This window comes from Gymnoscopelus microlampas, assembly GCF_963454915.1.
Source record: "Gymnoscopelus microlampas genome assembly, chromosome: 6".
NCBI lineage: Eukaryota > Metazoa > Chordata > Actinopteri > Myctophiformes > Myctophidae > Gymnoscopelus > Gymnoscopelus microlampas.
In genome coordinates, this window is record NC_139943.1 from 22,998,612 (window position 1) to 23,015,807 (window position 17,196).

The window sequence follows — 17,196 nt, forward strand, 5'->3', positions numbered from 1 at the left end:
GTTTGTAAGAATTCATGAAGAAACACTCATTATTAATTGAAACAAAACCATTCCGTTGTGATGGTGGGTAGTTACATTTACTTAAGATACCTTTTGAATCATTTGTAGGTCTGGTCGTTAAGAGTAGTTTTAAAGGGGTAGTTCATCCCCAAAATGACTTCCACGCACCCCATGAAGGCTGTACCGATTTGTGTTGAGTTTTGGACAAAATCTGGACTAGTAATATTTGACTAAATATTTGTTTTTAGAAAATGAAAAATGGCTGCAAATCTAGTTAGACAGAAATTGGTGTGGCCTATTTGGGGAGTTGCAGCGTTATCCGATAAATCCAGGAGGAAAACATTTGTATTGTATGACCTACAATTCAAGGGTTCTATTAATAGGCCAAGATGTAAAACACCACTATGAGGCCAATTTGGAAAATGGAAGTACTTGCTTGGCCTATTGGGAGTGTGCATGCAAAGTTTCAAGCCGAGCAGCCCAACAGTGCCTGAGATAACTCTCAAACGGACAGACAAACAGACAGACACACAGACAGACAGGGGTGAAAACATATTTCATAAATGCCCAGATTTACGAAGTGCCCACTCTACTTGGGTGACTAGTATTCTCCCGGGACCAAGTGTCTTGTATTAACAGGGCGGCAAAATGACTCTTGAGGAGGATGCTCGCTGGTTGGAGTGGGTCACCAAGCAGTTTGAAAGCATCGCAGGACAAGATAAAGAGATCGACCTGGCGGAGTTTAAAAGAGCACTCCATGTCAAAGAGGTAGCTATTACACAAGCTATGTCACAACACGTGTGTGTGTGTGTGTGTGTGTGTGTGTGTGTGTGTGTGTGTGTGTGTGTGTGTGTGTGTGTGTGTGTGTGTGTGTGTGTGTGTGTGTGTGTGTGTGTGTGTGTGTGTGGGGTCCAGTGTATCTACTGAGTGCAGTGCAGTCACGTGCAGGTATGTCTTAAAACTAATACTAATCTAAAGTGTTGTGCAGTCTTTCTTTGCAGAGCGTTTCTTTGCATTGTTTGACTCGGACGGCAGCTGCTCAATCAGTCTGGATGAACTTCTTAAAGCTCTGGAACTGCTCATCCACGGCAGTGAGACTGACAAACTACGCTTTCTATTCCAAGTGTATGATGTGGACGGTAAGTTGAAGGACACCACACAACTCTTGTTTCTCGTAACCAGGTTGAGTTGAGTTATGACATAATGACAGTAGATGGATTTAGATTGATCCCGGTTAGTTCTTTTTGATGTGCAGGAAGTGGTTATATTGATCCAGATGAGCTGAAGACAGTGCTGAAGTCGTGTCTGCGTGAGAGTGCCATCTCTCTGCCAGAGGAGAAACTGGATGACCTGACCCTCGCTCTGTTTGAGTCAGCCGATAGGGACAACAGCGGCTCCATTACCTTCGAGGAACTGAAAGCTGAACTGGAGACCTTCCCTGAAGTCATGGAGAACCTCACCATAAGGTCTGACCCCTAACCCTTACTGTAACTTTGCAGTCACTGAGAACCGCACAATCATAATAATAACATCTAATCCTAAATAATAACAACTATCTATCTATCTTTCTATCTATATATATATATATATATATATGAGATTTGAATTTACTTTAATACTGTAGAATTTTACACAACCTCTTGTATGTGGATTTCTTCTCACCTTCTCTGACGCCCTCACACTTTCTCAACTTCTCTCTCTCCCCTTTCACCCCCTCTCACTGCAGTGCTTCCAACTGGTTGACGCCCCCACGAGCGGTGCAGGAGTTAAAGCGGAAGACTCCTCGCTACCTGACTCTGTCCTACTGGCAAAACAACACTAGAAAGCTATTGTTCTTGTGCGCATACGCCTGCCTCAACCTGCTGCTCTTTACTCTTGCCGTGTCGCAGCATCTACAGGGCGGAATATGGTACATGATAGCCAAGGGCTGTGGACAGTGTCTCAACTTCAACTGTACCTTCGTCGTGGTGAGTCTTTGACACTCAGGACTTTGAACTGACTTTGAGAAAACATAAAGACTTTGACATGACTAAAAACTACTGTATCATGACTAAATACTTAAGCCTAATTTATGCTCTGTCGTGCAATGGTGTCGTGCACTGAGAACGGCCAAGAATAGCAGAGCTACAAGCTCGGAAGCTTGTCGGCTGTTCTCTTGTCTAAATCAAGCTTTAGACTACAGTAGGTATATTGTTTGTTTTATTTTATTGAAAGACAACTCTTGTTATTATTGTCCGTTGGACCGATTGGCGCGAAACTTTGCACGCACACTCCCAGTAGCCCCCAAGTTTTCAAATCAACCTAGTGGCGCGATAACAGGGCCCTTCACGTTTTTTGGCCTTTAACTCTTGAACCGTAGGTTTCACAATCTAAATATTTTTTTTTTAAACACACTTTTTGCTACAACTCCAACCACTTTTCTCTAAAGCTCAAACAAATCGTCATGTCATCATAATATATCACTCAGATTATATACCATTCCAATTGTTTTTAACTCGGTCATAATCCATGTTTGTGTGTGTGTGTGTGTGTGTGTGTGTGTGTGTGTGTGTGTGTGTGTGTGTGTGTGTGTGTGTGTGTGTGTGTGTGTGTGTGTGTGTGTGTGTGTGTGTGTGTGTGTGTGTGTGTGTGTGTGTGTGTGTGTGTGTGTGTGCGTGTGCGCCCATAGGTGTTGATGCTGCGTCGCTGCATAACTTGGTTGAGGACGACCTGGATAGTGAGGGTTTTCCCACTGGACCAGAATGTCTTACTGCATCAGATTGTCGGCTACACTATTCTCTGCTTCACATTGTTACACACCGCTGCACACACCATCAACTTTGGTACATGCACACATACTGTACACAAACTGTAAACACACAGACAGACAGACAGACAGACAGACAGACAGACTGACACACACACACACACACACACACACACACACACACACACACACACACACACACACACACACACACACACACACACACACACACACACACACACACACACACACAGGTATATACAGGTATATACAGGTATATACAGGTATACACTGTATTCAACCATCCATTCATATTAAAGAATGACGTGAACTTATGGGATATGATAATATTTTATGTTGGTTGTTACATTTTATGACACCAGTCTTTCTCTCCCCTCTCCGTCTGTCTTTGTCTCTCTCACTTTCTCTGTTTCTATGTTTCTTGTCCAGTCAATCTTTCAGAGACAAATGACCATAGTCTTTGGGAATATCTGTTTACCACGCGGCCTGGTATTGGATGGGTCGAGGGCACGGCGTCTCTAACAGGTGTTATACTACAGGTCCTGATTTGCCTGATGGTGTTTTGCTCCAGCACCTTTGTGCGACGCAGTGGACATTTTGAGGTAGTGGGCTCAGAAACGCTGATCTTGACCAATTGTCATTCAGGTCCATTCCACCACTGAGTGAGGTGGAGTGGTGGAATTGTACTGAACCCATAATGAAATACCCTAACATTCCGTAAAGATGTAGAGAAAATGGAGATAATGGGAAACTGGTCATAATAGCAGGTTGCATATTTTAAACGTGTCGTAAGTGATTTTCCTTTGTTAATGGTACAGTAATCATGGCCATTGTTGTGGCAAAATATGTCATGAGAATACTATTAATAGAGGAAACAAAATTGGATTACAAATGTTGGCCTATTTACTGCAACAGACTACTGTCTCCTTACAGATATTCTACTGGTCACACCTGTCCTATGTGTTGGTCTGGTCTCTGCTGGTGGTCCACTGTCCCAACTTCTGGAAGTGGTTTGTTGTTCCAGGCCTGGTCTTCGTGCTGGAGAAGATTATAGGAATGACAGTGTCTCGCATGGGAGGTCTGTACATAGTGGAGGTCAACCTACTGCCTTCTAAGGTATCTACAACTGTCCTACAGTTCAGTTGACTTGAGTCTACTTCCTCTAGAGCCAAATAACCTGTATATTCTTCCTTCATGGATTATTATTTGGATCTTTCAGTTGGTATTAAGTTGTATTTATGATTTGTATTTCATTACCTTTTCACAAAATCAAAAGGATTAAAGGCAAAATCAGTAGCTACTGTTTATGCAACATAATGCTATACTCACATACACATTCCTTCACAGTACATACATACATACATACATCCACGTATTCATATACGTTACGTGTACTCTTTCAAAATAGAACATTATTTAGAAATCAGCACACAATTTAGGTATTTATCTGGAATGTCTTACAAAGTGTAAGATCAGAGTATGTGACATGAACACTGATATCAACCAACAACTGGGTAAGCGGTCAAGTAAATGGAGTGCCAATAACATTATTAAGTCCTAAGTAACTAGGATAGCAGGTAGATATTAAATGCAGCATCTAAATCAGTGGTTCTCAAAGTGGGGTCTGGGTTCCCCCAGGGGTCCTTGAGTGGGTTCCAAGCTAAATGATTGATAGTTAGGAACTAAATGGACCTGTAACTCCAAGAGTGTACAAATGAAGTGTGCATTTGTACACTCTTGGATTACATTTCAAATTAACCCTGCCTGTGGCTAAATGCATAACAAAAACTTGGCAAACAACATACATTTATCTTAATAACATACAATGCCCTGCCACGCTTCACTGCAGGCAGGGAATTAAAAACAAATCTATTTGTACAATAATCCATTCTTCTCTGTTGCAATCCTAGTTCAGATTTCAGTATTTTAGCTTAATTCCTGTCTGTGTATCTATGAAGAATAGTAAGTGATTGAAGTGATTACTAGGCTGTCCCAAAGACATGATTAACTTTTGGACTGAAAAGGTCAAAGTTCAAGGTCATTATCAATTAGGTCAACATTACATATAATCGGTCATGAGATGTAGAAAAAGGATGTTGCATTGGATTCCTCTTGGAAAATTAAATCAAGTGTTTAGGCAGGGTTTGCACTGCCAAGTGTGCTTAACTTCATTTGAAATTAATTTAGTAGTCTATGCAGTCTGTGGGGTGGGCAATGATTCAAGCTCAAGCTGAATTAATTCACCATCTCACAAATCTTTAATGCTATATTCTAATATATATATATAAATATAAATGTATATAAATCTCTTCTGCTTCTATACAGGTAACTCACCTTGTGATTAAACGGCCTCCGTTTTTCCATTTTAAACCTGGAGATTATCTCTACATCAACATTCCTGCCATTGCCAAGTACGAGTGGCATCCATTCACTATCAGCAGTGCCCCAGAGGAGCCAGGTAACTTGCATAAGTTATTTATAAGTTACAATTTAGGCTTTTTTCCGGCATGGCTTTGTAGGAGGTCGCTCTTTGTGTTTCTCTATCTGTCTGTGTTTTTTTGAGCAAATCCCATAGATCCCTACATGATTCCGTTTTATAGGCTCACTTTTATCCAGAGCGACTTACAAAGTACAAGATCAGAGTAGACTAAGCGGCATTAACTCTAGTTAACAAACAACGAAATGTAACATAGTGTGCCCTTTTTAATTTAACACACTGTATCATTATTATTAGCATTGTGTACTATTTAGTTAACATAATGTATAATTTATAATTTAAATAGTGTATCATAGTCTATTCTCGATAAGTTGACCTTGTATATTCTTTATTGGTTAACACTGTAACAGTATGTAAAACGTGACCATATCGTGTACTGTATGCTTATATTATGTTATACTAATTAATGTATAATTTAAGTTAACATGTAGTTAATGTGTCATTTACAGATACTCTGTGGCTTCATATTCGTTCTATGGGTCAATGGACAAACCGTCTGTTTGAATTCTTCAGACAGCCAGACAGTCAGAAGAGACTACTAGCAAATAGCCTGAAAAAGAGAAGAGAGCTGAAATGCAAAGCCCAGGTCTCACGCGCACGCGCGCACATGCACACACACACACACACACACACACACACACACACACACACACACACACACACACACACACACACACACACACACACACACACACACACACACACACACACACACACACACACACATCATTCATCTTCTTAATCTCACTCTGTAGTCTGTATACTTTACTGTAGTCAAGTTTCCATCCCACAGTAACATAATCATCTTTTCCAGTCATTTATCCTGATGACATATTTGTTGGTTGTCTTTTGACAGGAGGAATTGTTTGGGCCAACCAACGGTAATGGGACAGTAGCATACAACGAGGACAAGGCTATCGAACTCAGAATGTACCGGCAGAATGGCTCCATAACCCCTCTAGAGCCAGGACCAGGCCCACAGGGACCCCAGTCAGAACACCTGGGCCAGGCAGAGAGAGGAGAGGGACCCCCACTCAAAGAGGTCAGCTCTGAACTGAAAGTCAGGGTTGGGGCAGGCTATGGATTTGTTTTTATCCATGATCTTTAAAAACATGAACTAGTCCAAGATTCCTGTTCTCCTTTCAAATCAAAGTAACAAGTTGATTCTCTGTAGGTTACTGCACTTTCTGCAACTCGGTTCTGCAACATAAAGGTGAGTTCATACAACATTCATCAATATTCATTATCCTACTGTAACAGACAAACTCAGCTATAGTGTGTAAGTGATCGAGAGAAAAAAAAAAATTCAGTGTTGGGCAAGCGACTTTAAAAATGTATCAATGTATATAACCAAAATGTATGAATCGTTGCTGTCCGGCAGGAACCAGCTAACTCCATTGAACCAGCTAACTCCATTGTTCCGCTTTTGCATTTTTTTCCCATAAATCAGGGCCATTGAACACCCTTTACGTCTGTGTGTTGATTAAAAAAATATTGAACCAATGAAAAGAATTAAAAAGTGCTTCTGACAAAACCAGCTAAATCCATTGGAACCGCAAACTTTCTGCTAAACCAGCTAAGTTCACCAAAGGGGGGTGGAGTTAGCTGGTTTAGCTGACTCCAGGCTCCACCCCCTTTTGACCTCCAACCTCATTGTGAGCTTGGAGGTCCATTCAGCTGTTCTTATCAATGATGAACAAAACCTCCTAAATCCACTTTTTTTTGTTTTTGTCATTTCCTGAAAAATCAAACCAACTTCATTATAATGTGGATATAATGTGGCTGAGGACATGTTATGACAATGAGTGATTGAATAAAACATACAACTAGCTATAAATGGATTTAGATGGAGAATTGTCTCTTTGATGTGATGGATATCTGGTATAGTTACAGCTTGTTATTATTATTTTGATAGTATTAGACTGATTCTAGGTTCCTGGTTAACCTGGGATCTTAGCTTCTCTGCCTTCTATGTATGTGATCACCTTGCTTATTGTATGTCGCTCTGGATAAGATGCCTAAATTGTAATGTAAATTGTAATGGACTAAACATTCACAACTCATATTATGTTGTGCTATTTTACAGTATGTTGATCTGACACTGAAAATGTAGTGAGGTAGCTTTTGTCAATACATGGTGAAACAAATTGCGTAACCACTCAAGTTTACTATGCGCGGCATAGTAGCGCAGACATGTTTGTTTTGGGCAATGTTAAGTCAACCTGGTTTATACCCCTCAAAGCTACTACCAAAAGACACTTGTTGACGCCCCTTCAGGATTTTACTTCTTGTGAGTGATTATGATTGACTTCATCTGGTGTGTTGACTTCTCTGAGCCTTAATTAGGGCTCGTTTGGCCACAAACCACAAATGATACTATGGGAAAGTCAAAGGAGCTCAGCATGGATCTGAAAAAGCGAATAATTTACTTAAACAAGTCAGGAAAGTCACTTGGAGCCATTTCAAATCAGCTACCGGTCCCAAGATCAACTGTGCAAACAATTGTTTGTAAGTATAAACTGCATGGCACAGTTGTGTCACTGCCAAGATCAGGAAGAAGCGCAAGCTATCACCTGCTGCTGAGAGAAAATTGGTCAGGATGGTCAATAGTCAACCGAGAACCGCCAAAAAGCAAGCCTGCAATGAATTAGAAGCTGCTGGAACATAGGTGTCAGTGTCCACAGTCAAGCGTGTTTTACATCGTCATGGGCTGAGAGGCTGCCGTTCAAGAAGGAAGCCCTTGCTTCAGAAGCGGTACTTTTAGGCTCTTGAACTGAAAATTGAGCTATTTGGCCACAATGAAAATATGTTTGGAGGCGAGAGGGTGAGGCCTTTAACCCCAAGAACACCACACCTACTGTCAAGCATGGTACTGGTAGTATTATGCTCTGGGCCTGTTTCGCTGCCAATGGAACTGGTGCTTTACAGAGAATAAATGGAATAATGAAGAAGGAGGATTTCCTCAAAATTCATCAGGACAACCTCAAATCGTCAGCCAGAAGTTTGGGTCTTGGGCACAATTGGGTGTTCCAACAAGACAATGACCCTAAACACACGTCAAGAGTGGTAAAGGAATGGATAAATCACGCTTGAATTAAGGGTTTAGATGGCCTGCCCAAAGACCTGACCTAAACCCCATCGAGAACAAGTGGACAGTGCTGAAGAAACAAGTCCATGTCAGAAAGCCAACAAATTTAGATGAACTGCACCAAATCTGTCAAGAGGAGTGGTCAAAGATTCAGCCAGAAGCTTCAGATTCAGAAAACCCATTTTGATTTTTTTTTTGTACGACAAAGAAGTATCAACCTATCACAGGAAAATAAGAGACTGCCATGACATACATGTCCTTTACAAATGTATGAAAACTTTTGATCATAACTGATAGTGTAGTGTGTGTGTGTGTGTGTGTGTGTGTGTGTGTGTGTGTGTGTGTGTGTGTGTGTGTGTGTGTGTGTGTGTGTGTGTGTGTGTGTGTGTGTGTGTGTGTGTGTGTGTGTGTGTGTGTGTGTGTGTGTGCGTATATATATATATATATATATATATATATATATATATATATATATACACAGTGTATATATATATATATATATATATATATATTCCCCATTTCTGAAAGTGACTGAGGAATGTTTCTCAGAATGGCAGTGGAGAGTGTATAACCGCAACCCCTACGCACAGCAAAACCACCTGGAAGCAATGGTGGACGCCTGTGGTAATGTGTCTGTGGAGTCCATCCATAAAGCACACAAGGGCATTTTTCCCATGTTGCCTGGCAAGAGTAAACATAATGTGTGACGATCAGATATTAGCAGTATTGCATGCTGATATTCCCTTATCCAATAATGTAAGGGGCATTTAGGTTTTGAATTCCTGAAAGGATGATCTGGATAGTCAGTGCAGTGATTTTTACAAAGTTCCAAATCCCCTTATGTGTAGTTGTATGTATTTTGTTTGTTTTGTTTGTTTTGTATGTATGTAATGTGCTAGTGTTTTCTTTTCATTTGTGTGTGTTTTATTGTTCTGCTGTAGTGTCCGTGGACACACAAGGAAAAAAATATATATGAAAAAGAAGAAAAAACATACTCCCAACATTCCAACATCGTTTTTATGTAGTGTGTTATTGACAGAGTGTGTGTTGTCTGAGTTTTAATTGAGCCAGAGTTAGATATCTGTTCTGTTGGGTGTGAGTTTTTAAAATGTGCATGTAAAGATTGTTCCTGTCTTGTTCCTGGAATTATGACTAGGTAAACTATTTTCAGCTTCTAAATATTTAATATTTAAATGTGTTGTGTACTTCGTTATGTTTTTGGAAGGACTATAATCGTGTGTGTGTGTGTGTGTGTGTGTGTGTGTGTGTGTGTGTGTGTGTGTGTGTGTGTGTGTGTGTGTGTGTGTGTGTGTGTGTGTGTGTGTGTGTGTGTGTGTGTGTGTGTGTGTGTGTGTGTGTGTGTGTGTGTGTGTGTGTGTGTGTGGTATAGTGTTATGTAGATGGTCCTTATGGGACTCCCACCAGGCAGATTTTTGCATCTGAACACGCTGTTCTGATTGGAGCTGGAATTGGAATCACTCCCTTTGCCTCCATTCTACAAAGTATCATGTACCGGTAATACTCTGACACACATCAAAACACACTGGAGAAAGAGAGAGAGAATAGTAATCTATTTGCAAAGTATGTAAGTACATTTACTCCAGTACAGTGCTTAAGTATAATTTTAGGTACTTTTACTTTACTTGAGTATTTTTGATACTTTTTGCAATTATTTGTCAGCTTTAGTTACGAGTGACTTTGCAGATTTAGATTATATTATATAGAGCTTTTCGAAACAAAGCTTCAAAATACTCTAAAAAAATTGCACATAAAAATAGCAACAATAGCAGATCTATGGTCAAAAGTATAAAATAGAGCATACGGTTTTATCCATTTCTTCAGGGCAGCCTACAAATCATTTCCAGTTCCCAGTTTAATGAAAATCCAGCCATCTGTTCTGTATTTATTTATTTAACAGTCAGACGTCGACGTTGATTGTTGTAACCTTGAATTTTGAACGTTCTTTTGACCCAAAAGTTAACCATCTGTCCAGGGAACCTGATTGATCATTCCTTCCCAGTTTCATGAACATCTTCCCATTCACTCTCAAGCTATCTAACAAACACACTCACAAAGGACTAGGCTACAGCACATGGACAAACTATCTAAATTAAGTTAACAAGTAAAGCTTTGTATTGATCCCTGTAAAACTATCTGATATGAAACTAGCTTGTAAAGCTTGTTGTGTGTTTTATGTGTTTTGTTTGTTATGTTTTGTTGAGATATCGGCAGAGAAAGCAGAACTGTCCCAACTGTAACTACTCCTGGTGTGAAAATGTTAAAGACAGTGAGATGAAACTTCGTAAAGTAAGTTCACCCAAACACAATAAATCTAGTCAAGTTTGACAGAACTCATCTCCTCATAATAAAGTGATAACTTATAACATTTCTCTGACATTGTGCAGATTGAATGCCATTCTCATTTGTTAATTTAATTTATTTTTTATGTATTACTTTATTTAGCAGGGACTATAGATAATAATGATTGTGATGTAAATGTGCCAGATTTAGCCAAAAGTACATCAATCAATCTGCTGTCCCTGGTTGAGTTGATGTTAAACATAAAAATAAAAAGATAAAGAGGTTAAAAGAAAAGTAGTGTCCTATAGTGACTCACCTTGTGAGAGCGCATACCACACTTCCCACAGCTGTCTTGGTTTCTAATCCGACCTGAGGCTCTTACTCGCCCACCTTTCCTGTCTCTCTCTCACTGTCAAAGAAATAAAGCAGAAATTATTTTAAAAAATCTTACGAAAGGTTGAAAGGTAAAACGAAAGCAACATTTAGTTTTTTTTTTTACATATCATAGATGGTATATGCAAAAACTGGAAAATGTCTAGCTCAGATTCTACAATGTGGTGCGCCCCCCCCCCCCCCCCCCCCCCCCCCACACACACACACACACACACACACATTTGAAATATTTATTTATGTCCACATAAACAGAAGTACAAGATGTACAAAGGACATAAACACTGCCAGTGCAGTCAGACAAAGGGAAAACAGCCAGTTACAAAGTGCATGTAAAGCAGAGCATTGTTACATACAAAACAAAAGATGGCATATTTGTCGAACACAGCGGACAACAATCATGGGTACACACACACACACACACACACACACACACACACACACACACACACACACACACACACACACACACACACACACACACACACACACACACACACACACACACACACACACACACACACACACACACACTATTATTACTATGTAATATAAGTATTTCTATTTATTACTCCCCCCCCCCCCCTGTGGTGACATTATCTTCACATTAGACTGAGAAGGGATTGCATGTGTTTTGCAGGTGGACTTCATCTGGATTAACAGAGACCAAAAATCCTTTGAATGGTTTGTCAGTCTGCTGACCAAACTGGAGATGGACCAAGCTGATGAAGACCTTGAGGGTAGGACACATAAACATAGAAATACAGTGAGAGAGACATAGAGATAAAGACTAACAAAGGAAAAGCAGGAACATGGAGAAAGAAAGACAGACAGAGAGAGACAGAGAGAGAGAGAGAGAAAATATAGTTATACTTTTACCTATGCTTTAATACTATAACAAACTGATACTTTAATCAAACTCCAATTAAGCAAAGACTGGTCCAAAATTAATCTACCTTCCACTACCTCTATTTATTTAATTCTTTCATACTTTTACCTTGCCAATGTGCAATGACCAGAATGTAGCTATAGGGGTTGTTTCTCAGTTGTTTGGATCTTTCTACTAACAGCTATGTAAATATATTTCCATAAACAATGGCATACATAACTCTTCTCTATGTTCAGGCCGTTTCCTGCAGATGCATATGTACATGACATCAGCTCTCAGTAAGAACGATATGAAGGCCATTGGCTTACAGATGGCACTAGACCTGCTGGCCAAGAAGGAGAAGAGAGACTCAATCACTGGCCTGCGGACCCGAACACAGCCAGGAAGACCTGAGTGGGCCAAGGTGAGACCACAGTACAAACAAGTTGCGATAAGATCATTATTTGGTTGAATCTAAATGTTTTTTTTCATTTTTTTCTTTGCTGAAGTGCCTGGTGATTTTAAAGTATGTGTGGTTAAATGGTTCCCCATATTTCCTGTGTCCAATTGTATGTGTAATGTGTTGTTGGTTTGCCAGGTGTTCCAGAAGATTTCTGAGGAGAACAAAGGAAAGGTTCATGTGTTTTACTGTGGTGCTCCTGCTCTTGCAAAGGTCATCAAAGCCCAGTGTGAAAACTTTGGTTTCAACTTCTACAAGGAGAACTTCTGAACACTGCTCTAATACTCTCCTGCCCAGCAACTGTGCATGCGTGCATGCTTCTGCGTGGTGTGTGTGTGTGTGTGTGTGTGTGTGTGTGTGTGTGTGTGTGTGTGTGTGTGTGTGTGTGTGTGTGTGTGTGTGTGTGTGTGTGTGTTGTGCGTGCGTGCGTGCGTGTGCGTGTGTGTTTTCTGTCTTGTTTTGTTGCACAGTGCTATGGAGGATAGGAAATACAGCATGCATTACTGCTTTCTGTTACTAGTTGTTACAAGTACAGTATTTACAATGTGCCTGAATAGATATTGTCAACATGCCACCTAGATAATGTTGTCACTGAAGGAGGAGGTTTGAAACATATACTGTATATGTTCAGTTTTTGTTTTGTTTTGTTTTCATGTTCCTGGAAGTCATAGGACCAAAGTCCAGTTGCACTTTGTAGGAGCAAACTCAGGAACTTGAATGAAGGAATCTTAACAAAGTGCAATTTGAGTGGAGGGCCTGAGGTTGCTTGGGAAGGGTCATAAAGTTAGTTTGGGCATGTATAGAGGTCCTACTGTATGCGCATACGTAACCTACCCTATCATTTAGTGTCTTCTTTTAAAGCTCTCAACCTCGGGAACACTATACCAGAGGGTGTGGTGTTTCCCCCCAAAAAAACATTTAGGTCTAGTGGTAAGAGCTGAAAACCCTGCAGCACACAGGATGGCACATTGGCACAGTTGGTTCCAGTTAGATGGCACAGCAGGCAGTCTGCAGTTTATGTATGGGTTAACATTTTCGTTTACTTATTTTCCAAGATTTAAAATCAAGTGACCGCATGGATAGGTTGACTAGTAATCTCCATTTATTTATATAAATAAACAGCTGAGGAAGGGTTCCAAATCAACACTCACTCGAAGACTCGCCATGCAGTAGCTGCAAATCCACTCTCCAGATATGGTCATTGTGGATGCTCAGCAACTGAGTTTCAATGTCATTTGGCCGAGTAGGCATAGTTATGTACTGACTGAATCAATGAAGAAATCAACTAGTACAATAGAGAAACTGTGCTCATTTTCAACAAGTACCTATCACCCAAAGGCCATGAGTGCATCCTGGTCTTGACTCTTTTGATTATGACAATATAAACGCTCCAATGCCCAATAGGGAAGCTATCATGAGGAATAAACTAATCAAATTTCAGCTTTCTCCTCAAGGCCTACTGTAACGGAACAGTTGTCATCAAAGTGCTCAGTGACAACACAAATGTCATTCTGGGTCTATAAATTGGGCTATCGGGCTCAAGTCTCAGGTGCCTCCAGCTCCTCGGCTCCTCCATCTCACTGAATCTGATGCTTCAGCACACCCATACAGGAAGTGGAAGCTCCCTGCACTGAATGGTAAATTCCTGTGACTCTGTTCAGCTTTGAGTGAGGCCTCTCCTTTGTCTTTGTCAGAAAGGAGCAATATTATCCAATATCTATCAAAGCAGGTGGGGGTAAAGAAACACTTCCAAAGTCACTTCTTCTTTCTACCACCTACTGATCCTAATCTATTATATCCTATGGGGACACCAGCAGACCATCCTCGCCAAGGCAGCTGACAAACAGACTCCACCTGATCTGGTCATCATGTGGTTTGGGTAGGAGACTAGAGACAGTGTACCAACACCTACCATGTACAGTGGACCACCATAACCTCCAAATCTCATTGATGGTATCAGCTGCAACTGAATGTCCGAAGGATAGGCATACTACTAGCAGTGAGAAGCCTCTCCCGGCACCATGTGTACTGGAGCCGCTCCAGCAGTGACAGCTAGCTGCCTCAACCCTCATACTTAGAAAGGGGACACGTTTGTGGAAAAAGGGGAAGATCAGATTGAATATGAAAACTAGAAGTGTGCCTCAGGCACAGGCCATGGTTGCCTATACCCAGGGCCTGCAAACTTTGGAAGGTAGTCTTAGCCAATTGGAATTGGATCTGAAAAATCGGACGCATACTTGATCACATGTCCCCAGAGACAACGTGTACTGCTTTCTGTGAGCTTTGGGCAAAATGTGTAGGAGTAGAAGCAAAAAGTGTGTTTTGAAGAAAACTCGCTATGGCAGATAATGTAATCTGGCACAAACAGGGCCTATAAATTGCGTCATGATCCAAGGAATCCAGGGAAAGGTGATTTGAAGGAATTGGGATGGAGGTTCTTCCTTGGCTTAATGGGAATGTGCATGCATTCCCAGCAAGTTTCCCAGCAATTGGGTGCTGCATTCATGATGTGTGGCATTTTGTGCAAAAAGGGGCCACTCTTGCTAACTTTGGAAGCCAATCTTAGCCAACCAGGATGGAATATGAAAAATCAGACAGATCCGGCTTGATCACATGCATGGCTATAGAGATAATATGTAAAATCGGCCTCCTGGTGCTGCTATAACAGGCCGATGTGCAACATTTGGGGCAGAGGTTCTGCTCTGGCCTCCAGGGAGTGTGCGTGCACAGTTCCACGCCAATCGGTCTAACAGCGCCGGAGATTAGCTGCTCACAGATAGACGGACACACAGACGGACACACGCACATGGATGGACGGACAGGGGCAAAAACATAGTCCCGGCCACGCCTTCAGCCTGGCGGAGACAAAGATGAGACTATAGCTGATGAGTGGCATTAACATTTATAGAGTGACAATGAGTTTAGGATATCAACATGTACAGTTCTATTAACATTGATTACTACAGTTACTTCACTATGAGGTTGTAGTATCTGCTGTATCTAATAACACTGACGTTCCAAGAACGTCTGGCAATCTCCACTGTTGGCCTGGGGAGTGTGTAGACAACCATGTGCCTCCTCTGATTCACATGGAGTTGCCAGCCGCTTCTTTTCACCTAACAGCGAGTGCATGTGGAGGTTGATATTATCTTCCCCAGTTCCCCTCCTTGCTGAACAGGTGCACAGACCAACTAGTAGCAGTCACTGGTACAACAACACGGATAGAATCCCCTGCTGGCTTTGCACCTGCAGACACTGCCAAAATTGTCTTTGTTGGAGCACCTGGCCAAGCCATAGGGAAGTTCTTTACCTCTGTGCCACCCAGACACCCCATATATAAAAGAACGCTTCCAGCCAAGAAAGTATAGGTGTTGGTATAGTCAGTTGAAGTATGGCATAGCCCCTGGCAGACTACCAAAAACATACTGTTATAATCACATGACCTCCTGGCCCAGCTGTGTAGAAATGTCAAAAGGGTGATACTACATAATAGGGTATGATATACTGTAGTATATGACCATATAGGGTCATTAGGGGGTTTCCACATATAGAGTCTAGAGAGGGCTTATCTAGATCTAGTCTAGTTTAGATGGTCTGGGGAGGGGTTGTCTGGTTATCACAATTAATTGTGATAAAGGCCCTTGATAAAACCCTAGTGTCCTTTTTCTGAGGGAACATTCAGCCAAAATAGCAGATCTACAAGCTAACAATGAGTTGCACCGACTACGTGTTGCAAGCTTGTAGATCGGCTATTTCCTGTGAAGATATTATATAGTGAAAATAGGGGGGCCTAGCATAGAGCCCTTGGGTATCTGGTCAACTAAGTATAGGGTTTGTTTACATAAGAGGTTGAAATGAGGTACAGTAAAACTTGATGAGGTGTTGTCCCCATGTTGACTTCATGGCAGTCAGCCATAAATGTCACTTGACCCTTCCATTGTGGGAGTTGCCCAAAGTTATCCTGAGGGCAACCAAGCTACATATTCAAGTATGAATTAGGAACATGAAACAGCAACAAAGAAACTTCAAATGTTCCACAATTTCTACATTAGTGGCATGTTGACGTTGTAGAAAATATATTATATAAATAAAAACGTTTTAATGTTACTTTATCTTGTCTAATTAACAGTCATAGTTTGTTCTTCAAAATACTTCTTAGTTGATATTTTCAAAGTTGATGTCCAGATTCTTGGCTCACTGTGGAGAAAAAGCCTCTGTATATTTCCAATTTATGAAAACAATAAAATAAAATGTTATATGTAATGTTTTGCAGCTACAATTAAATTAATACAGATAAAACTGTGCTGTGTTGCTGTTGTTATTATTATTATTTTGAATCCACATCACAAGTGTGTTGGAGGTGCAAACAAAGGTGCTTCTCGCATGGATTTGGCACATTTTTTGAACTCCATGGGCATAAAATGGACACAGACAGACAGTTCACAATCAGATACAGAGATCTCCAAATATGGGCATATAAGGGATACAGACAGATGGGTACAATGGTATCCTGACAATGGGTAATGCATAACTGGAGGGGCATGTCCCCTACGGGCATTGACCTGTGTGTTGTTTGCACCTCCAAGACGATTTGGCCGTGTCCCCAAAGTCATGTCATGTCATGTCATGTCATGCCTGTGTTGATTATCAATGCTATTTTGGTGAGTGACATCATCATAAAGACATGGAATTCTACTGACCAGCCAAGTTGTGAGCTTGTAGATCAGCTATTTTAGAATGAAAGTAAAATATGAAAGGTGGTTAAGAGAACGTTGCTTTCGAAGGTAAGCAGACCACAACTTCCATAATGCCTAGCCTACTGCTG

The 17,196-nt window shown here is 40.9% G+C and overlaps 1 protein-coding gene across 1 annotated transcript; it reads left to right on the top strand.

Moving 5' to 3' along the window:
- Positions 1–648: 648 nt before the first annotated feature.
- On the top strand, positions 649–16,578 carry nox5 (NADPH oxidase, EF-hand calcium binding domain 5; the record flags this gene model as incomplete). Its single annotated transcript, XM_084059977.1, has 16 exons — positions 649–768; positions 989–1,139; positions 1,256–1,466; positions 1,727–1,967; positions 2,669–2,822; positions 3,197–3,369; positions 3,701–3,883; positions 5,093–5,225; positions 5,714–5,850; positions 6,121–6,306; positions 6,439–6,477; positions 9,743–9,867; positions 10,575–10,659; positions 11,684–11,783; positions 12,169–12,335; positions 12,510–16,578. The coding sequence occupies 16 exons, from the start codon at positions 649–651 to the stop codon at positions 12,639–12,641; spliced, it is 2,337 nt and encodes a 778-aa protein (XP_083916103.1). The 3' UTR covers positions 12,642–16,578.
- Positions 16,579–17,196: the final 618 nt, after the last annotated feature.